Genomic DNA, 24085 nt, shown 5'->3' with positions numbered 1-24085 from the left:
TTAACCCTTTTTGTATTTCACCCATAAACTAAACGCATTAAGCATGTATACCTGTCTATTTTAAAGCATCTTATGCTAATTCAGAACTTCATTCTGTTTCTCCATTAAAATATTGACAGATATCTAGAAAAGTAGTAAAGAACTGTAAGAAAGTCAGTTAAAAGCACAAAGACAAAAATAATTGTTCATATTTGAGGTCCACAAATCCCCTCAGTCTGTTGATAGCAATGAAATGAGCTTTAAGTGTCAATTTACAGCAGATCTGAAGACATCAGCATAATAAATGAGTTGAAAACAGGAACTATTGACATGAAATAAAGAGTGTTTTCAGCAGTTTCTCTGTTAATATTGATGATCCTCAGACTATCAATACTCATTCAACAAGACATTCAGATCATCTCACTTTATTTTGAGTGTTTGCTGATAGAAACTGATTATTGGAGTCAGGATATATGAGAAAATCCTATAAACAGCTTTAATTAAAGACAATACTGTTATTTCTCACAATGTGACACCAATATCTAGATATGCAGTTAATCTAATATTCAACAAATGGCCAGTAAAGTGAGATTTGAAAAATGTTCATATTGATTGTCAACATCAGGTCAAAATACAGATTATTTTACATTTATTTTATATCTTGTTCAAAATTTGCAACAACGTAACCAAAATTTTAGACATGTTTCAAAATAAAAAACAGTAATATCAGAAAACACCAAACTGTATCAAGTAAATTCACTAGAATGGCTGACATGGTTTTAAGCTTGACTTAAGCAAAATCTGATTTATAGTTATTGATAAAGTTGTATTTTTCATAAAATGTAGAAGTTATTCATAAATAAAAGTTGGTGTCAAAATATGTCAATAATTGTGATTCATCAACATATTTAATAATTCTCACTACAGAAACTTTTGATTTGTCTATAATGTTTTAAATATAATAATTGTTTCAGGGACATAATATATAAAAGGCATCAAAGTGATCAGAATATTGTATAGCAGTCGTCTACTTCAGTACATGAAGGTTCACTTTTAAGTTCTTTCACTTCATAATCCTCATTTTGAATTACTTTTATATACTGAAAATTAACTATTTTTGTAATTTCAGAGCTGATGGAAGTGAAGGAGGAGAGTGAAGAACTGAGTGAAGTGGAGGAGAAACATCATGACAAACCTGGAGAAAAACCTTTGAGTCACTCAAAGACTAAAAAGACATTTTTAAAGAAAAGAGACAAGAAATCTACAATCTGCACTCAGTGTGGAAAGAGTTTCTCAACCAAACAACATCTTGATGTTCACATGAGAGTTCATACAGGAGAAAAGCCGTTCACATGTGATCAGTGTGGGAAGAGATTCACACAAAAAGGACAAATTAAGGAACACATGAGAGTTCACACTGGAGAGAAATCACACATATGTGATCAGTGTGGGAAGAGTTTCACAACAAAACAAAGTCTTGAGATTCACAGTGCAATTCATACCGGAGAGAAGAAATTTGCATGTAATGAATGCGGCAAAACATTTCTCTGGGCATCAAATCTGAAGAAACATCTGACAGTTCATACAAAGGAGAAGCCACATTCATGTTCTGTGTGTGGAAAGAGTTTTTCACGGCTGTATTATTTACAAGAACATCAGAAAATACACACTGGTGTGAGAGAGTACATGTGCTTTGAGTGTGAGAAGACGTTTACTGCAGCAAACAGTTTAAAACATCACCAGAGAATTCACAATGGAGAAAAACCTTTCAAGTGTTCACAGTGTGACAAGAGATTCATTCAGTCATCATCTCTGAAAACACATGAGAAGATCCACACTGGAGAAAAACCTTACAAGTGTTCACACTGTGACAAGAGATTTAATCAGTCAGGAACACTGAAAACACATGAGATCATCCACACTGGAGAAAAACCTTTCAAGTGTTCACAGTGTGACAAGAGATTCAATCTGTCATCATCTCTGAAAACACACGAGATCATCCACACTGGAGAAAAACCTTACAAGTGTTCACAGTGTGACAAGAGATTCAATAAGTCATCATCTCTGAAAAGACATGAGAGGATCCACAGCAGAGAGAAACCGCACACGTGTGATCAGTGTGGAAAGAGTTTCACTTTTAAAAGTAACCTGAAGGTACACATGAAGATCCATGCAGTGGAGAAACCACATCACCACAGTCTGAAATCCAATAAGTAGTTCATCTTTATGTGCTGAGAAACAAAGTAGTTTCCTTAAAGCCACAATAAGCGGCAAGACGGTTTGGTGGTTGATTAGTGTCTGCTTGGAAAATCTGAATCTTCTCCTGAACTTCTGAACTTCAGGACCAGCTGCTTTTTCATTCAGATCTGGATCCAGTAGATCTGGAGAAATAAACACATGCACCTGCTTTTCTCCCATCTGTGTTTTACCATCACACACTTCAGACTCGTGCTCTTTAAACCTGGTATCTCCCAGTATAGTGTTTCCAGATAAGCTTTTCACAGAACCATTTCTGTCCATTAGAAGATTACAGATCACAGGATTATCTGGACAGGAGTTGGTATCTGAAAAGTCTGAAATAAAAACATGGAATATGTGATTTAAGTTAATGTCATTCTTCTCACTGGAGGTCAAGAGTAAGAAAAGAAAATGTTTCACAAACAAACATAAAATATTGTTTTAAGTGTGTAAATGAGTCTTAAAGCAGAAGCATGTGAACCTTGTATCCACTAGAACAAACAACTGCAATCATTATAAAAAAACTATTAAGGTACAAGTGATCAATCCGATCAGCTAATCTAAACAATGATCAATCAATATCGGAATGAAATGTTTTGATGTTTGACCTGAGAGCCTGTTCACATTAAAACTGGATTGAGTCTGAATCAGTGTTTTATTAGTTAATTAGTGTAACGCCACGCCAGCAGAGGGAGCCCTCACCTGAGTACTGACTGTGTCTCACTCCTTTTGCTTCTACTCTTACTTCCTGTTTGTTCAGTATTTCAGTGTGTGGCTGTGCACTTTCCCTTTGCGAAGTATTGCCAGTTTATCTGCCTTACCGAGTGTTTTTCTCTACTCCTGCCTGTTTGTTTAATGTATGATTCTGCCTGTTTACCCTGATTACGTCTGTTGGATTTTCCCCTTGCTTTGGTAGCCTGATTTGGACTGATTATTGTGTTTGGACCTTTTGCCTGTTTACCCATCTCTGCCTTTTGGATTCCCCTGATGTTTTGTTCATTGCCACCCAACCATGCAACCCTCCCATCAAAATCAAGGCCATAGATGATAACACCATTGGGGAAGGAATTACCCACCAGACCAAGCCATTAACTCTTCAAGTCAGTTTATTCCATCAAGAATTAATCTCCCTATACGTCACTGACTCACCTAAGCATGAAGTAATTCTCAAATTTCCATGGCTATACATTCATGACCCCATTATTTCCTGGCATCAGTGTGAGTTGATTAATTGGTCCAACTTCTGCAGAAGTCATTGTTTTTCCCAAGCCCCCCAACCATGTTTAACCACGAGTATTAAAAGCCCAGAAACGAACAAGACTGTTAACATCCCCAACTGTTATAACGATCTGGCAGAAGTCTTTAGCAAAACCAAAGCCATGCAATTACCACCTCATCACCCTTGGGACTGTGCTATAGAGTTACTGCCCAACGCCGTGTTCCCGGAAAGTAAAGTCTACCCACTGTCCGTAAAGGAGACCCAAGCCATGGAAGATTATATTGAAGAAGCTCTAAGCTCAGGGTTCATCCGACCCTCAACTTCTCCAGCTGCTGCAGGGTTTTTCTTTGTTGAAAAGAAGGATGGAGGGTTGAGGCCATGCATTTATTATAGGGAACTCAAAAATGTTACTGTTAAATTCCGCTACCCTCTTCCATTGGTTCCCTCAGCCCTGGAGCAGCTCCGTGAGGCCACCATTTACACTAAACTTGACCTACGGAGTGCTTATAATTTGATCAGAATCATGGAGGACGACGAATGGAAAAATGCCTTCCTCACCACTAGGGGGCACTACGAGTACCAAGTTATGCCATATGGGCTTGCCAAGTCTCCCGCCGTATTTGAGTCTTTCATTAATGAGATCTTCTGGGACATTCTGAACCAGTATGTAATAGCTTACATTGTTGATAATTTTATCAACTCGAAATCCAAAGATGAACATGTGAACCATGTCAGAACAGTCCATGCTCGTCTACTCCCAAACCAACTATACGTTAAGGCAGAGAAGTGTGAATTTCATGTCCAACAGACGTCATTCCTGGGCTACCACATCAGCCACCAGGTGGTAAAGATGGATGAATTCAATGTCAAAGCAGTCACAGAATGGCCTCAACCAGCCACTGTGAAGGAACTTCAAGGTTTTTGGGGTTTGCCAACTTTTATAGACACTTTATCAGAAACTACAGTATGATTGCTTCTCCCCTGACCTCTCTCTTGAAAGAAAAACCTACCAAGCTAAGGTGGACAGAAGAGGCCAGCCAGGCATTCAAATTGTTGAAAGAAAGGTTTACAACAGCCCCCATCCTAAAACACCCTAATCCGGATCTCCCGTTTGTGGTGGAATTAGACGCTTCTGACTGCGGTGTAGGAGCTGTGCTCTCTCAAAGTCACGGCCAACCCGGTAAACTATACCCATGTGCATTCTTCTCGAGAAAGTTAACCGCAGCAGAGAGGAATTATGATGTGTGGAATAAAGAACTTCTGTCCATGAAAGCAGCCATCGAAGTGTGGAGACACTGGCTTGAGGGAGCAGTCCATCCTTTTCAAGTAATAACCGACCACAAAAATCTAGAATAGAATGCTAAAAGATTCAACCCACACCAGGCTTGCTGGTCCCTATTTTTCACCTGATTCCAGTTTACTGTGACATATCGACCAGGCAGCAAAAACGGTAAGGCAGATGCAATATCCAGGAGGTATGATCTCCACACTGAAACCCTCACACCAGAATGCATTCTTTCTCCATCTGTTGTCACCTGGGACATAATGGAGGAGATTCAGAGAGAACAACTGCAAGATCCTGCACTTGAGAACTGTCCTCCTAACAAGCAGTATGTTCCACAAAATTTAAGTCATGGAGTAATGCAATGGGTCCACACCTCTATTAGCGCCGGTCATCCAGGTATATCTCGCACCCTTCACTTGCTACAGAATTCATTCTAGTGGCCCTCAATGACTAGAGATGTAACTACTTATGTCAAAGCCTGCCAATTCTGTGCTCAGTCCAAGACCCCCAAAGAATTACCTTCAGGCTTCCTCCAAACGCTACCCATCCCGCAACGTCCCTGGTCCCATCTCTCCATTGACTTTGTAACCAATCTACCACTTTCCAATGGCTTCACTACTATCCTGGTCATAATTGACCGGTTCTCCAAGTCCTGTCGCCTGGTGCCTCTAAAGGGTCTCCCCACAGCTATGGAGACTGCTCAAGCGCTCTTTCACCATGTCTTCAGGAATTATGGTTTACCTGACGATATTTTCAGCGATCGAGGAACACAATTCACGTCCCAAGTTTGGAGAGCCTTCTATAAACACCTGGACATTAATATCAGCCTCACGTCAGTTTATATGCTCAAAATTCCCTGACTCATTCCTCTACTGGCCTGACCCCCTTCCTGTGCGTCCTTGGATATCAACCTCCTTTGTTCCCGTGGTCTGGCGAACCTTCTTCGGTCCCTGCAGTGGATGACTGAATCCGACATAGCGAGAGGGTGTGGGACAGCGCACACGTCCGTCTGCAGAGAGCGGTGAGGGTACAGAAACTCCAAGCCAACCGACGATGTCGCCCACATCCTCCCTACCAACCAGGTCAACGGGTCTGGCTTTCAACAAGGGACCTCAAGCTGCGGCTACCCAGCATGAAGCTCAGCCCCAGGTATGTTGGTCCTTTCAAAATTCAGAAGCAAATAAATGAGTTGATATACCAATTAGAGATTCCTGCTAACTACCGTTTCCCTCCTCAAACTGGTCCACCTGGAAGCTGACCCTTACCCCCTTTCCACCAGCACGAACTGGGTTCACTCTACAACAAATCTTTAAAACTTACTAGTATTCAGAACAGAACAATATTGAAAAATCTAATATATAAACATCAAGCCAAAATGAATTCATTTAAAGCTTGAAACAGAAACCGGCGTTATTGACCTCTCTCATTTGGCACAAATCAAAATGTTATATCACGATGTATTTGGATGCTAAACTATTATTTAAACTTTGTGATTGTACACAGACTATTTAAAATGAGCACTTTTATTTTGACAACGAACAGGCTGCAATGTCAAGTTACTAAAAATTGTTATGTTGTGCGTCCGCGTGAGGCGCCGGGGCGATCACTTGAATTTTCTTATAAAAGCGGAAAAAAATTAAAATACTTAGATGTTTATGGTCATAAGAGTAACATCATTCATTCGAATCTTTGAAGGGTTAACTATATAAGGCTTATTGTTTTTTTACACTCACAATAAAAACAAAACATTGCTTGTAAAATAAAGAAAACAAAAGTAATTGTCGGCCGTCTCCTTTTCCTTTGAGCTTCTCAAAAATGAACCGAAACTCAGCATATGGTATATTACTTGATTTTTTTCTTTCATTTTTTTTAATCTGTTAATCATTTGAGTGAAATATATTTCGTGTTTAGAGCAGCATTTCTCATTTTCGTTTAGTTTAAGTTTTTCAACTAATATTTATATTTTATTATATTTCAGGTTTATTTATTTCGATTAGCATAAATGTTTTTAATAATTTTAGTTTTTGTTAGTTAAAAGTTAGTTAATAATTGTTACAAATGTAGCGCAAAAGCTCCATCTAGTGGCCATTAGTAGATGTGCTGGAAGCAATTGCGCATGAGAAATACGCATGACAAAACAGCTGCGCCACAGGAAGACTGTTCCAGAAGTCGCGATGTTTGGGTTAATTATTAATAACTGTGTGCATCCATTTGAGAAAAGTGAGTCTCTATTTTTTATTACTTGTTTAATATTTATCATTTAATAATAGAAATAGTCTAGTTTTTAGGCCATAAATCTACTCAATAGAATTGATGAGTCATGCCATGATATAAATTGAACATCACATTCAGAGTAGGCCTACTGAGTAATAAAAAAGAGCCTATCAATGACAAAAAACTCTTAATACCACCAACTCTTAATATTGACATAGTATTGATAATTGATAATCTCAAAACAAAATTAGCATTATTGCTTACCGTTTTAAATGCCTGTGTGGGGCAAATTTTAGCACCATTGAAATAAGGTCTTCCACGTCAGTTGCCTTTAAAGACTTAAAAATCTTTTGCGTTGCTCCTAGAAGAAAGAATAACATCGAAGGTTGATTATGTGAAAATTGGTGTTAGATTTGAGATATGGTACCATAACAATATTTATTTTATTTCAAAGTGCAAAATACAAAAAAATGATTGATAGCAGTTGTGGAAAAAACTTGCCTATAATTATATCGCATATAATTAAGTCTTTAAAGGCTAGTTTGCCCTTTTTTCCTTATAAGCTGTAGGCACTCAATACGTTATTTGATGCAACCTTGCGCAACATTTTGCGCACGGCTGCCCCTGAATTTGTTCCTCCAAGCGATCGAAGGTAGTTCATCTGTTAGAAAACAAACAAACAAACAAAAAAACATAATTAAACAACACTGTTATTTGGAATTTTGCCATTATGATAGCAACTATAAAGAATGTTTTGTTTGTTTGAATGGAAACTGTTGAATCCATGGCCGATGTGTTGAAAGTTTTTAAATGAGGAAGAGAAAGAGAGACAGAAGCGCGTTCATCTCCATTGTAAAGATTTATTTACTTTGCAAAAACACCTGTTCAAATATATTTTATTTTGAAATGTCTTTATTGTAATTATAGTTTTTAATTAATTGCTTTTAAACTTAACAAATAAGTTCAGTTTAGGGTTTGTAACTAAAAACATCAATACTTTTCATTTCAAGGCAAGGCAGACATGCACAGGTTTACTAAGAGCAAAAATGTAAAATCAATAAGATAACTGAGGAATTAGTCATCAGATGCCATGTCCGTTATTTGCAGCACAAATACAGCAAAAATCTGTATCTCAAACAGATTAATTTAAATAAGTTATTTCACCACCTGCGTGACATCATTAACCAACGTTTGCATCCGTAGGCTACTATGTTAGTTAAGCTGGAGATCAGGGCTCGATTTCCCGATAACGTTGTCTCTTAGCGCTCTACGAAGACTCTAAAGGTAGACCTTAACTGAAGATGTACCGTTTTTAGGCGTGTTCCCCGAACTATACCTTATGAGGTTGCTTAAGGTATATCTTCTTAAGTGTGACGTTACCAGGTGCTGTCCATGGCGGCGGTGCTGAATTGGTTGATATCGATGGCTCGAGAATCGATAATTCACTCTAAACAGGGGCTGCTTCACTGCGTTATGTGAGAAATCAGTGTTCTTTATAAAAAAGAAGCACTTAGAAGTAGAAATTGCATTTATCAGGACTCATGGGATGTTATAAAATGAATCCAAATTGCAAACTAAATCTATATTGTAATTTATCTATATTCTGGGGGTGCGAAGCCCTCATCAGCGCGAGTTTAAGGCGACCGTTATTTAGAACAAATTTTTAATTCCTTGGAGACGCGTCATGCAGCTGACAGACATGTAGGTTTCGTGTTTATATCGTTTATTTATTTATTATTTATTTTTTTTTTTTATATTTACAAACTTGTTTACTATATCATGAATTTTATGATATATTCTGATTGTAAAATATGTGGAAGTGAATGTGTTTTGTTGCGCGATGAGTTTGCACGGCAGTCAGAGCTGTCGGATATGCGAAATCTTCCCCGAAATACATATAAGTATGTGGCCGGTGAACTGAGAGAAGAATAGAGTAAACTTTATTGTTTCATAAACAATGTGTATCTGATATGAATAAAACACTTCGTCAAATTATAATTGAAAGGGTTATTGTTGCAGCTTCCGTAGACATCAGTGTAATTTGAATTTAACAAATTATAAATGTCTTTTTTATGCGCGGAGCCCCCATTAGCGCGAGTTTAAGGCCGTTATTTTTGAACAGTTTTAATTCCTTTGAGACGCGTCATGCAGCTGACAGACATGTAGGTATCGCGTTTATATCGTTTTTTTTTTTTTTTTTTCATTTTCTTATTCAAAATATTCACAAACTTGTTGACTATAACTTAAAAACACCGAATAGTTGTGATACATAAGCGGGAAGCGCGCGTCTGGCTCTGGATCAGCGCTAAAGCACTTTAGATGTCGCAGATAAAGAGCATTTTCTCGCTGAATATTTTGGTCACTTGAAAGTTTATTTTTGTTATAAATGTTGTTATAAATATAAATAATTGAATACTTGTTTGTTCGTGTATTGTATATTTTATTTGCATGATAGCTAACAATAGTGACATCTAGTGGAGTACATGACTAGCGTTTGATATGTGATTTTTTTTTTTTTATTTATTTATTTTTTTTTTGCTGCGTGAGCAACGGAAAACATGATGTGATGACAATTGAGAGGTGATCTGGGCTGGGTTTCCCGAAACCTTCTTAACTCTACGTCGTTCTTAAATTATACCTTAAGACATATATCACCGGCCACATACTTTTATGTATTTCGGGGAAGATTTCGTATATCCGACAGCTCTATTTGCCGTGCAAACGCATCGCGCGACAAAACATACTTCCACACAGTGGCGTAATTTTAATAAATTACAATATAGATTTAGTTTGCAATTTGGATTCATTTTATAACATCCCATGAGTCCTGATAAATGCAATTTATACTTCTGAAGTGCTTCTTTTTATAAAGAACACTGATTTCTCACATAATGCAGTGAAGAAGCCCCTGTATAGAGTGAATTATTGATTCTCGAGCCATCGATATCAACCAATTCAGCACCAGCGCCATGGACAGCACCTGGTAACATCACACTTAAGAAGATATACCTTAAGAAACCTCATAACATAAGGTATAGTTCGGGGAACACGCCTAGAAACGGTATATCTAAAGTTAAGGTCTACCTTTAGAGTCTTCGTAGCGCGCTAAGAGACAACGTTATGGGGAAATCCAGCCCAGATCTGACACAAAGATTGAGAATTTGATAAGAAGATGTCTCATAATACCTCCTGGATCCTTATTGGAAGGCACACGGTATGTTTGCTTATATTTTGTTCATAATTTAAGGTAGCTACTGTGTCACAGTGTGTATTATGTTTAATAAGCTATGGGCTTAATTGAACGACGTCATGGCAAATTTCACTTCACAAATTTGATTGTAATTTGTATTTATTTTCAGTTTTTTCACTGTGTTCATTTGATGGGTGATGTCGACTGTCTCTACTCCTAAGAAGAAGACATTAAAATTGAAGCAATCAAAGGCATCAGTTGAACCGTGTTTTTTCTAGTCACGGAGAAAAAATTCAGGAGCCGTTATAGTGAAAAAAAACGTGTATTCACATTCCCTGGAAGAGTGACAGATCGTGGAAAAAGAAAGATCGTTGTCAGACTTCGACGTGAAGATCCAATCGACCCCGCTGGAAAATTGCAGCTATTGGTGATGGAGAAGATGTCGCCATTCAGGGAGCAACGCGATTTCGTCGCATTGAAACTCCATTGTTTATCGTGACTGCATTCCTTGCCGTGCAGAAGAGCAATGCAAGAAGTTATTGCTGCAGTGACGAGATAGCCACAAGGCGACAACATTGCAAAGTTTTATGACAATTCGGTTGTCAATAAGAGTTGCTACCTTTGGATTCACAGGTCAGACTGTATCTTTTCAGCTTGAAATTTAATTTCTTGGTTGATGCTGCCTTAACATTTTTTTATAGTTGAAATTGTATGCAAATGGTTGAAACAAATATTTGCTTAGTTTATAGAAGTGTGTAACTTGTTTAATAATTGTCATTGAGCATTTTCTTGTGGTATTACAGCTTGCTATTAGTGTTTAAAGCTGAATAATAGTGTGGTTTAAAGTAAGTTACCAACATGGATCAAAATAGATCAGACAGTGTTTTAGACCAAGTGATTCAAGCTCTTGAAGATGAAAAGGCACAATTAGAGGGGAAATTAGAAACTGAAATTGATGTCTCAGACAGACAAAAATGTGAAGAATGCTTAGGAGAAATTAATGTAGATCTGGAAGTTAATAAGAGACTCCAGGAATCATCATCATGAGTTGAGCAAGAAGTTAGGAGATCAAAAAGAGAAAGGCGTCCAACAGAAAAAAATGCTTGGGACGAAAGTAGATGAGGTCTTGTTAGTGAAGGCATTAAAAGAATCCCTGATGATGACCAAACTTCCAGCTCCAGAGCCATTCACGTTTACAGGTGATCCACTCAAGTTCACTGAATGACGCACTTGCTTTAAAGCTTCGATTGAAACGAACTGCACAACCCCAGCGCATAGGCTGTTCTATCTTAAAAGGTACATAAGTGGAGATGCGCTTAGTGTACTAGAGGGAACCTTTTATAGGAGTGATGAGGATGCATACACTCAAGCTTGGGATGCCCTGAACAAACACTATGGACACCCTTTTGTAGTTCAAAGAGCATTTAGGGCAAAGCTGAGTAATTGGCCAAAAATCGGACCTAAGGAATCACTGAAGTTAAGGGAGTTTAGTGATTTCCTCATCTCCTGCAAAAATTCAATGCCTCATGTACAAGGTCTAGAAGTTTTGGACGATTGTGAAGAAAACCAAAAAATGCTGCAGAAACTTCCTGACTGGGTTACAACACGCTGGAATAGGTACGTCACTAAAGCACTAGATAATGGGAGGCTATACCCAAGTTTCACTGAGTTTTCAGACATTGTGGCAGAGGAGGCATGTAATGTAATCCCGTTTCCTCTCTACATGCTTTAAAACATGTAGATGAAAAGCCTGGGAAGGATCAGAAATGTCTCAAAGCCAGTGCTCTGATGCAAAATGTTAAACCCATTGCAAAATGTTTGAGTGCATTAGAAAAAGAGAACAGCTCCAAACCCAGCCCTTCTGCCACTCAGGATAAGAGACAAATTGAATGTGTCTGCTGCCAGCAAAGTCACTTTATATACAAATGTGAAAAGTTTGCCACAGTGCCTCTTAAGGAGAAGAAAAGATTCATCATCAACAACAAGATGTGCTTTGGTTGTCTCAGAATCGGCCATATCTCCAAAAACTGTAGAAAGCGAGCTACTTGCAACATCTGTAGGCAGTGTTGCACCCCTCTGCACTTCATGAAGAACGCTCTCAAGGAGGAAAGTCAGAAGCTTTACCTGATGAAAGGGCTTCCACTAGCTTATGCAGTGTGGGAATGGACAACTGTAATCGCACAAAACAATGATTGATAGCAGTTGTGGAAAAAACTTGCCTATAATTATATCGCAGATAATTAAATCTTTGAAGGCTAGTTTTCCCTTTTTTCCTTTGAAGCTGTAGGCACTCAATACGTTATTTGATGCAACCTTGCGCAACATTTTGCGCACGGCTGCCCCTGAATTTGTTCCTCCAAGCGATCGAAGGTAGTTCATCTGTTAGAAAACAAACAAACAAAAAAAACAGGGGCTGCTTCACTGTGTTATGTGAGAAATTAGTTGCTTCCACTAGCTTATGCAGTGTGGGAATGGACAACTGTAATCGCACTTCAATGATTGTTCCAGTATGGCTCTCTTGTACAACAAAGGATGGCCAGTGCCGCGTTAAGCCTTCGCTTAAAAAAAGCTCAGAGATGGATCCACCTGCTCAGTAGGGATGGGTACCGAAACCCGGTATTAAATTGACCCCGGGGCTAAATTTTGAAAGACCGGTGTATCGATAAGCTCTGACGTTAACGGTTCTGCTATCGGTACTGGAGAAATTATGAAGAGAATACATGTGCATTTATTATTACTATATAGACATTGTCTTGCAGATTCTATCTCGCCAGAGTCGCCAGCTGTTTCTATATGCAATAATATTAGGACATTTGTCTATGATGCATTTTTGCTTTCGCAAGAAGAGAGATCGCGCTCACGCAGAGGAGCTACAGCGCGCGCAGCCGCTCACATGAAAGCCCTGTTTAATGGTGACGATTGAGGAGAGAACTGAAAAACTAAACGTCTGCATACACTTTAGGCCTGTGCTTTGATATTAAGCTAATTTCATTTTTTATTTTGATGTTGGCTTTCAAGGATCATCAGAAAGAAGATATCTAAGGTAAAACTATTAAAAACTAGCCGCGTTTCGTCTAGCACACCTTCATTCTCTCCACGGCTGCGCGCGTTCCCTAAACTCAAACTTAACGTAAGAATCAGCACAGTCGGTGATTGTTGTAAAATGCAGTCTTTACTGTTGCTAAATTGCAGTAAATGTTTGAAAATTATTATCAACGTTTAAAACGTTGAAAGCACAATAATCCGCGCAAGAGACGTTGTTCCTCAGGCTGAATTGCGGCGCGCGCTTCAAAACGGATCGCAAATAGACAAACAAATTAGGCTACACGTTGGGCTTCAGGTGCACGTCCAAAAGATCAAATACACACAATAGTATGTTAAAATGACCGGACTAGACTGTGTTTAGCTACTTAAATGCAGTTTATATCGGAAGTGTACATGAACAGCTGGGAGAAAATCCGATGTGTGTTAATATCTATTGTCTTAAAGTGACAGCAGTCATCTTCTGACAATTATGCCATCAGTGTTAATCAAACAACAAAATGCAAAGAGAAAATTACTCACAGCACTTCTTCTGAATATAGTTAGCTTTAATGAGAGTTAAATCTATTAATTTATACTGTGAAAACCATGCAGTGTTATTTTACATTTGGTTACTTTACTTAGATTTCTTTTATAGGCTAGGTCTATATTACTTACATGAACACAAGAACAAATGAAAGCACTTTATTTCATTTGTGTCTTTGTTTTATTGTATTTGGCAGTTTGTTTCTTTGTTCATGTTCTTACTGTATCTTATATAAAACACCAAAAATGCCAGACACTATATAATATAAAGCAAAGTTAATTCAGATTTTTTTTATATATATATATATATATATATATATATATATATATATATTTATATATATTTTATATATCAAAAAGTACCGATAAGAATACCGTTAAAGTACCGGATCGATAAGCAGTATCGGTAAGAGTAGTAATACCGTTAAATCCTTAACGATACCCATCCCTACTGCTCAGTGTTGCAGACAAGATGCCAGATTTATTGGATTGTCCTGTAGGGCTTCTAATTGGCTATGATTGTCCAAGGGCTCTGAAGCCAACCCAAGTGATATCAGGAAAAGATCACAAACCATACGCTGTCAAGACAGACTTAGGCTGGAGTATAGTGGGATCCATAGCACCCAATACTTGCTCTAGAAATGTAATAGGGTTCTGTCATTGCATTTCTGTGAAGGAACTCCCAGCTATCACACCTGCCTCTATAATCAGGATGTTAGAAGCAGACTTTTGGGATACAGACACAAAAGAAAAGACAATATCTCAGAAGGACATTCAATTTCTTCAACAGCTGGATGAAAGGGTTCAACACAACAGAGAAGGACATGTGGAAATGCCCTTACCTTTCAGAGAGCTTCCTCAATTACCAAACAATAAGCAGCATGCTACAGTTCATTTGAAGCATTTGAAAAGAAAACTGGAGAAAAGTCCTAAGTACAGAGAGGATTTAAAGTTGGTGATGCCGAAGATGCAGATGCCACACCAAAAGAAGGCAATACTTGGTACATTCCACACCATGGGAATAATTCTTAAGAAGCAGACATTATAATTGAAGCAAACAAAGGCATCAGTTGAAGTGTGTTTTTTCTAATCACAGAGAAAAAAATCAGGAGCCGTTATAAGCACATTTGAATTTAGCAGTGAATATTTGCAGTTTATTTTTTGCCATAATTCTAATCTAACACTGGGTGTATTACAGCTTCAGAATTATATTCGTATTGACTGTCAACAGTGATAAGGTATAGCTAAGAGTGGTCCTAACCAACCTTATGAAAGATAGTTGTACATTTAAGTGACTTATGTATTACCAGCTTGGTCCTTTTGTCCTTATTTCCCAGTTCTGTGTTTAGTGTATTTAGCTCATCCACAGTCTGGCATGGTCCATTTTCCAGGACATCCCCCCCTTCCTCAGTCACTGTCACCATCCCAGCAACAGCAGCCAGTATGCTTCTTTGCATCGCTAAGATGTCTTGCTGGGTTTCTGCAATGTCTTGCAGTTTTTGCAAGACTTTTGTGCGATAGTCTGTGAAGCAATATTGCAGATTGGTACTTGAAAATACAGTACTGTTTTAGTGTGAAAAAAATCAAAAACGTGACTTACTCTTTGTTGCTGCTTCTGAATAACACTGGGGCTCTTCTAAGAGGAGCTGTGAGGCAGCTGTGGCATTACATCAGAATTTACTTTTCAAAGTTTAGAAGTAAATCACTCTATCTAGAATGGTTAATACATTAATATAATAATTAATGAAATTTTGTAAAATACCTTGAAGGAGTTGTGCCATAAACGATGGCCGGGATGCTGGCGGTGATGCTTCTGCTGCAAAAATAAAATCCAAACAGACTTAGCATTCATAAGTTAAAGGGATAAGTATACATAAAAAAGAAAGACAAGTCAAAATGTATCTGTTGCCAGTGAGAAGGCAGAGAGAGAAATATTTTTTTTAATGATGTCTTTATACTTAAAAATATATTTGTATATTCCACAAACCATTGTCCAGAGGGTGAAAATTGGAGAATGGCTTATCTGTGAATATAAAATAAAAAGGAAAAGGCATCTAATAGGTTGGTTAAAAGTTATGTGTTAATCATGTTACATGTTTAAAACTTACATTTGGGTGATTTTGAAACGGTTTTATTCTCAGTTGGGAAAACTCTGCTATCATCTAAAATTAAAAACAGAGTTCACAAATAGAACTGAAATTAATAAAACAATTATGACACATCGTGCAGTCCATAATGTTTGAGATAAATATATATATTTTTTCTTAACCCTTGTGCGATCTTCGTTTGGGGTACATTCAGGGTCTTTGGGGTCTCCAGAGACCCCAGGCAACAAAATTGTTTTTAAATGTAATTTTACTTTATTTATTAATGTTTTTACTTAACATTTGTGCAGTTTTTGGAAGAATTATCATATCTTTTAAATGTATATAAATAAATAAAAAAATATTTTTATACAAAAACAGCTTTTCACCTAAAAAATCACTTTATAAAAGACCCACATTTCTAACTTTCATTCAAGTGGATAACATGGATAATTTGACATGGTTTAGTGTAAGATTTTTGCCCATCTTTTGGAAAATGCAGTTTTAAAAGTTAAAAAAAATATCTTTCACCAGTAAATGGCTGCAGAGCTCCACCTTTTGATTTGTGCTATTTGACTAACTGAAATATATCTTTTCACAAGTTTTTTCAGTTGGATCCATATCTAAATATTATGAAATCACAATTATAAGAATAAAAATTATTTTTTTGTCAAAGTTTATCAGTTTTTTTGACTGAAATTTCTTTTTTTTAATAATCTTACATTACGATTAGACCCTGCTTAGAACATGGACAAAATTCATCCTCAAAAACATTATTGAATACTTACCATCTGAGGAGGAATCTGTTTCAGACAGATATCTTGTTGGCTTTTTGTGTGCCCTCTTTTTTTTCGTTGTGGAGCTTTCAATATTTGAGCCGACATTTCTGGACACCTTTGGTGTATGAGTCTGGAAAATATGTTGTTGGTGTAAAGTATAGTTTGTTTTGTTTTGTTTTGTTTTTTATAAGCAATTTTCTTGATAATTAGATATGATTTTAACAATCATCACTGTACTGAAGATACTGTAGATTAATTTAAATAATGCAAAAACTATTAAATTACCTGTTCTTAGCCACATTTTTTTTATTAGACACCGCCTCCACTTTCCTTTGTCTGGCATTGTGCAGTTTTTTACAAGCTGCCTTATGTTTCCAAATGTCCAGTAACAGAACGTTCCCTGAAAGAAAAAAAAAGGGGTTGCTTTACCATTCTTGAACAGGCAATTGTTCAAGAATGTTGTACTGTAAATGATTGTGAAAGCTTATTGAAACCAAAAACATACCTCTTTGGTCTCTTCCAGCCACGAGGTTGGGACTAGTTCCACTGCACTGTCCTCTGTAAATTCCACCACTGCATATTTTTTGTGTCCATCTGTTGAGATTAAATTAAACACACACACACACATACACACACACACACACACACACATTATATATATAAATGTAAAGATAAAGATATTACATTACAGTTATTCAACAACTTATTGTTGCGCATTTGCGTTTTATAACATTATAAATTTAATGACCTTCACTGTTTCTTGTCCTTGATTTCTCTGAATGTCCTGTAACTGGAGATCTCAACATTGGCAGTGTGTGTGTGTGTCTGTGTTATTTTCGAGAATATATATATATATATATATATATATATATATATATATATATATAAAGAATGTTAGAATTATGTTAGGTCTGTGACTGGTAGGTTTAGGGATGGGTTCCTGTGATGGGTAGGTTTAGGTATGGTGTAGGGAAGGGCCATTCTATAGTGAATTTCAAGATTTTATCAAACATTCCTATATATGACTTTTAAGATGTTGTCTTTGTGGGGTCCGACTAAAGAAGCCCACCACAACGTTGTAAATTCCTGACCTTACTATCTTAGTGGGGCCAGCAGTATAAACCAGAATGTGTGTGTGTGTGTGTGTGTGTGTGTGAGAGAGTGAGAGAGAGATAGAGAGAGAGAGAGAGATTGTGTGATCAGTGCTCATGCAGGATTGCTAAGAAAATCATCTCTTGTCTCTTTTCTACCATTATGGCATTTCTTGTCAGCTGCCATTCTGGAATGAGCTTCATAACTGAATGTCTTGATTGCACTTTGAAACAGCCAAGTATTCTTGAGTCACACGGATCTCTGAAAAGTGGTTCAGTTTTTTCAAAAAGTTTGCACAACAGCATCTGGGAACCTGAATCATCCAATTCTTCTCTCTCTTCGATGGCCTCGCAAAAATGTCCTTCAGCAAGAATGAAGGCATTGTTAGGCCTTTTGATTTTGGACTTGGAAGCCTCCACAGACAGTGGGGAATTCGACATTTCCCCCAGCCGTTTGACCACTTGAGTAAGTGGCTGCTTTCCTGATCTTACGAGACGTTTCAGTTTCCCAAGATAGTTCTCAAATGGGAATGCGCTGCACGCATCAAGACTGCCAAAAGCCATTGCCTGTTCCGGTAGATGTACCATTGAATGTATATTGTACACCATGAAGTGACTTCCATAGAGTTCTTTTGTTTTTCCAACAAAGTATGTCATCAGCTCTTTACAGTAGCTGTTGTGGTCCACTGCCAGAGTAGGGCAGAGCAGAAGACCCAAGGCAACACTGAACGCCATGAAATGTTCATACAACTGGTCCACCAGAATTCCCTTCAGCACGATCTTGCCAGTGTATACAGCAAACTGCCGCAGTTCTGTTGCCTTCCACCTGTCGATGTCTTCTAGGTTCCTTGGTTTTCAAGCAAAACAGCTTGGAATGACCTCCCTAAGTGACAGCAGCCTTTGAGTCACTTCATTTATTTGCCCAGCAGACATTCTCACCTTTCTGTCTCCTCTAACCCACTCTGTGATGAGCTTTTTCATTACACCCAGGCAGGCTTGGTGCATGTAGTCAATTGGAAATTGCTCTACCATGTCCAGTGGGAGGTTCAAAAATGGAGACATTGGAATGTCTTCATTCTCCTGACGTCTTGTCATTTCAGCACGGTATGTGGCATTGGTGCGTAGAGTGAGGTTGTCCACCTCTGGGTAAGTCACTCGACCAGAAACCCATGTGCCCTTCTGTGTGCATTTGTCGCACCCATAATACCCAGAATACTGCTTGATCTTTTTTACCATGGCTCTTGCGGGTGCGTCACACACAACACATCTGATTTTTATGTCTTTTCCATCCAAACCATTTTCAAGCAGTTCCTGAATGTCCTTTATGGCTTCTTCTGTAAAATCCAGGTTTGCTGGTTTGGTGGGTCCAAGTGTCAGTGTTACAGGAAAGACACTGATGGGTGTCAGGTGAATGGCACAGAGGATGGGCCAAAGATGTGCCCTGCTGCTTTTAAAAATGGGCAGGCCATCTATATTAAATGATAGTTCCAAAGTGCTAACTGCTTCTGTTGTCTCCCTTGGATAGCGCTGCAGCTGCATGTGAAGGGTCTCTCTTAAATTAAAATGGACACACTCCACTCCAGACTTTATCACTGATTTAACAAGTCTTGGAGTTTTCAGCAATGTCCTTGCTGTTGATGGGAGCTCTGGGTGTCCATTTGTTTTAAGTCCCCTCAGGAGATCATCTAAGGCATAATGTGTGATTAAGTGTTTTGTTGCCCATTCTTGTAAAAATGTTGTGAGGGAAGTTGAGGATATTTCTTTTTCACTCTCAGTTCCTGAGATGGGATTTCCTTCACTGAGCCCATCATCAACACTGCCAGGTCCAGAACTGCAGCTTTCCTCACTGACCCCAATTTGCACACTTTCAATAACAATTGACAAGTTTTCATCAATGGAATTGATGTGTTGAGGTGCTATTGGATGAGGTGATATTGGATGATCTGATGTTTCTGACGATTCCTCTCCTATAAACCTTTCAGCCAATGATCTCCGTGCATATTTCCACTGCCTTGTGTAGCGCTGCCTCTTGGATTTTGAATCTATTCTAAATTAAAAATATTAGACTTGATAAAAATGTGGTAATGGCATATTTTGCAATATTTCACTGTACCTACACTACATGGCCAAAAGAATGTGGACACTTAAACATCACACTCATTGGCAATCTTCAATCTTCTTATTGAGATTAACAGAGGTTTAGATGTTGATGTTTGGTTGAAAATGTTTCATTTGTGTGTGTGGTTTAGTTTGACTTTTCTCATTTTAGTTCTCTTTCAGTATTGTAGGTGTTTTCAGAAAACTTTTCTGCATTGATAAAGGAAGACATTAAAGATGTCTTTAACATCTAACTTTAAGTCTCAACATGGGCCAGAAAACATTGATGTTATGCTGCATGTTGCTTTATTTAAAAGCAATAACTGTGAAATCAGTAACACAGTGATGTTTATATTATCGCATGCATAATGGTTAACTGCAAGAGATTTGCATTTTACAGTGAAATTGTTTGATCCCAATTGAGGAAATGCCTGTAAAACTTTCCATTTCAAAATTATTTCCATACTTTTTTAAACCTCTCTGTAGATTTTTCAGACCATATTTAAACATAAATAGTAAATAAAGCAATTTTCAGCATAATATTTGGTATATAGCACAATCATATTTTCTGTTTTTGTTGTTGTTGTTTTCTTGAAGTGATGTGTCCTGCATATGCACCTCTGATACTGTCTTTAATGTTGCACTATCACAGCAAAGTCTGATTTAGATGATTGTTTGCTCCTCGTTTGCTGTTTGAGTGGCACATGTACATTTGTTAAGAGAAGTTTAAAAGAGTCATGATTAAGTTAAAGATAAACATTTTTGTGTGTGTAATAAAAATATGCACCTTGAACTCATTGTCATGTTTGAAAATCATTAAATGATTACACATTTTTTTGCCTTGAAATCAATTAAAAATTAATTTTTTAGAAATTTTAGAAAACTGTATTGGGGCAACACAAATATTTCTATATACTTCTTACCTTTCCCTGAACTGTGGAGACCAGAGCAGCTGAGCACACAGTGCTTGCTGAAGCTTTGGCACTGATGGGTCAAGAGGCTGGGGGAAAGGGGAGGGGGTAGAAGAGATTAGTGTTCTTGCTAACAGAAAGTGTCCATAATAACAGTTAAGTTGTGACCTGCCATTAAATAGAACAAGAAGAATTCAGCCCATCTTATTGGGGTAATTTGGATAGATAGTACTGTCCTGAATAAGATATTTTGCATAAGAGATGTTTAAATATAGTCAAAAAATAGCTGAATATATAAAATTGACCTGTTCAAAAATTTGCATACCCTTGATTCTTAATATTGTGTGTGGTTACCTTGTGATGGTTGTTCATGAGTCTCTAGTTTGTCCTGAACAGTTAAACTGACCACCGTTCTTCAGAAAAAATCCTTCAGGTCCTGCAAATTCTTCAGTTTACCAGCACCTTTTGCATATTTGAACCCTCTCCAGCAGTGACTGAATGATTTTGAGATCCATCTTTTCACACTGAGGACAACTGAGGGACTCAATGCTCCAGAAGAAAACATGACGCATTAAGAGCCGGGGGGTGAAAACGTTTGAACAAGAAGATGATGTGCAAGATCTGGAGAATTTTTCTGAAGAACGCTGGTCAGTTTTACTGCTCAGGACAAACAAGGGACTCATGAACAACCATCACAAAACATAAAAACAGTCGTGGATCATTCAGGTAACCACACACAGTTTTAAGAATCAACGGTAGGCTATGTAAACTTTTAAATGGGGTCATTTTTATAAATTCTGCTCTTTTTTTTCTCTTGTGCACTTTATGTAAACAACCATTATGTGAAATGCTTTATTCAGAACAGTACTAAATAAAAAATAACATGAAATTTTCATGATCCTTATTTTGTTAAAATGATTAACATTTTTTGCTGATTCTGCAAGGGGTAAACTTTTGAGTATATATACAGTACAGTCCAAAAGTTTGGAACCACTAAGATTTTTAATGTTTTTAAAAGAAGTTTCGTCTGCTCACCAAGGCTATATTTATTTAATTAAAAATACAGTAAAAACAGTAATATTGTGAAATATTATTACAATTTAAAATAACTGTTTTCTATTTGAATATATTTCACAAAGTAATTTATTCCTGTGATGCAAAGCTGAATTTTCAGCATCATTACTCCAGTCTTCAGTGTCACATGATCCTTCAGAAATCATTCTAATATGCTGATCTGCTGCTCAAGAAACATTTAATGTGTACAATTGTACAAAATATTTGTGTACAATATTTTTTTTCAGGATTATTTGATGAATAGAAAGTTCAAAAGAACAGTGTTTATCTGAAATATAATCTTTTGTAACATTATAAATGTCTTTACTGCCACTTTTGATTGATTTAATGCATCCTTGCTGAATAAAAGTATTCATTTCTTTAATTTCTTTTCAAAAAAATAAAAATAAAAATTCTTACTGACCCCAAACTTTTGAACGGTAGTGTATAATGCTACAGAAGCTTTGTATTTCAGATAAATGCTGTTCTTTTGAACTTTCTATTCATCAAGGAATCCTGAAAAAAAAAGTACACAACTGTTTTCAACATTGAAAATAATCATAAATCTTTATTGAGCAGCAAATCAGCATATTAGAATGATTTCTGAAGGATCATGTGACACTGAAGACTGGAGTAACGATGCTGAAAATTCAGCTTTGCATCACAGGAATAAATTACTTTGTCAAATATATTTAAATAGTACACAGTTATTTTAAATTGTAATAATATTTCACAATATTACTGTTTTTTACTGTATTTTTAATTAAATAAATGTAGCCTTGGTGAGCAGACGAAACTTCTTTTAAAAACATTAAAAATCTTAGTGGTTCCAAACTTTTGGACTGTACTGTATATATATATATATATATATATATATATATACACACACACACATATATTCATCATGGTGTCAATATCATTTGTGTCAATAAACTTGTTTGGTGACAGAATCAAGTTTTCCCACAGTTGAGATTTCAAAAAACAAACAAAAAAAAAAAAAAAAAATGGATTTGAGTTGGGGGTAAAACAACAAAATATTTTATTGAACAGCCATGTCTAGATAGGTAAAACAACATTAAAACATATGAAGTTACCTGAAAGTCTAAGATGACTTGCGTAGCTGCTGTTGACACAAGGAAAGGGGAGAGAAAGTAGAAATGTCTGAATATAATTTAAAATGCATTCAGTTTCATCAGTGGTTTTTGACTAAGGTTATGATGAACATGACAAATCATAGATGCAAGATGCATTTTAAAGAAGAAAAAAAAATCTTCAGTTATTTAAAGAAACCCAAATGTGTCTGATTGTTAGTCATACATATACTTACAAAGCCAAAAACGTTCTGTGCTGGGCTCTTAAAAGAGCCTTTGGGTGTATTTAACTGCTGTTAACACACAATGAAAGAGGAGAGAACATGAGTATACAAATTAAAATGCTTTCAGTTGCATCAGCGATTTCTGACTTCTCAGAATGTGTAGAATTATAACTTACAATAATCAGACGACAATTGACACTGAAAAAGAGAGACAAGAGAATAATTATTTATAGTATAAATTACAAAGTTAATTAAGGCTCTTGAACTATTAATAGCTTCTGAAAGTGCATGAAGATGAGAAGACTGCAGGCAGCAGTGCATCTGATAAAACTTTACAATAACAAGTAAGAAACCATATAAAGTCAGTAAAATACATGGTCATTCTTGAATATAATCATAATAATAACAATAGTAATATGCTAATTATTATTATTATTTGTATTATTATTAATTATAATTAAACTAAAATAATAACAAAACATAATAACTGTTATTATTATTATTGGTATTACTAATACTAGTAACCAAATAACAAGTAAGAAACACAAGGAGATAGAAACATGTCTGAATATGATATAAATTAAAATGCATTCAGTTTCATCAGTGTTTTTTGACTAAGGTTATGAGGAGCATGACAAATCGGAGATGCAGGATGTGTCTTAAAGAAGAAAAAAATCAAACATACTTACAAAGCCAAAAACGTTCTGTCCTGGGCTCTTAAAAGAGCCTTTGGGTGTATTTAACTGCTGTTAACACACAATGAAAGAGGCGAGAACATGAGTATACAAATTAAAATGCTTTCAGTTGCATCAGCGATTTCTGACTTATCAGGATGTGTAGAATTATCACTTACAATAATCAGACGACAATCGACACTAAAAAAGAGAGAAGAGAATAATTATTAGTATAAATTACAAAAGTTAATTAATGATTAAATATTTAAATATTAAATAATATCAATAATAGTGGTAATAATAGGCCTATTAATAGGAAGAATTATAAAAATAATAACATTAAATAATTTATTAATACAATAATAGTATTATTGTTTATACTACTACTA

General features: G+C 36.6%; 1 protein-coding gene and 2 long non-coding RNA genes across 3 annotated transcripts in view; 1 reads left to right on the top strand and 2 right to left on the bottom strand.

The window, feature by feature from the left end:
- The first annotated feature begins 1226 nt into the window (after nucleotides 1-1226).
- Nucleotides 1227-24085, top strand: part of LOC125244357 (gastrula zinc finger protein XlCGF57.1-like) — a 213091-nt gene continuing 190232 nt past the window's right edge. Inside the window, exon 1 of the mRNA XM_048154449.1 lies at nucleotides 1227-2122. Within this exon, the coding sequence (XP_048010406.1) occupies nucleotides 1300-2122 (823 nt within the window). The 5' untranslated portion in view covers nucleotides 1227-1299. The remainder of the gene's footprint in view (nucleotides 2123-24085) is intronic.
- Nucleotides 12339-15111, bottom strand: LOC125245418. Its single transcript, XR_007179524.1, has 2 exons — nucleotides 15000-15111; nucleotides 12339-12504 (listed from the first exon to the last, which is right to left on the bottom strand). It is a non-coding gene; the product is annotated as an uncharacterized LOC125245418 (long non-coding RNA).
- Nucleotides 16841-24003, bottom strand: LOC125245377. Its single transcript, XR_007179512.1, has 4 exons — nucleotides 22802-24003; nucleotides 20667-20743; nucleotides 17061-17149; nucleotides 16841-16955 (listed from the first exon to the last, which is right to left on the bottom strand). It is a non-coding gene; the product is annotated as an uncharacterized LOC125245377 (long non-coding RNA).

The sequence above is a fragment of the Megalobrama amblycephala genome, linkage group LG1, assembly GCF_018812025.1.
Source record: "Megalobrama amblycephala isolate DHTTF-2021 linkage group LG1, ASM1881202v1, whole genome shotgun sequence".
NCBI lineage: Eukaryota > Metazoa > Chordata > Actinopteri > Cypriniformes > Xenocyprididae > Megalobrama > Megalobrama amblycephala.
Note: the sequence above shows the minus strand (reverse complement) of the source record. Positions and strands in the feature narration are given on the sequence as shown.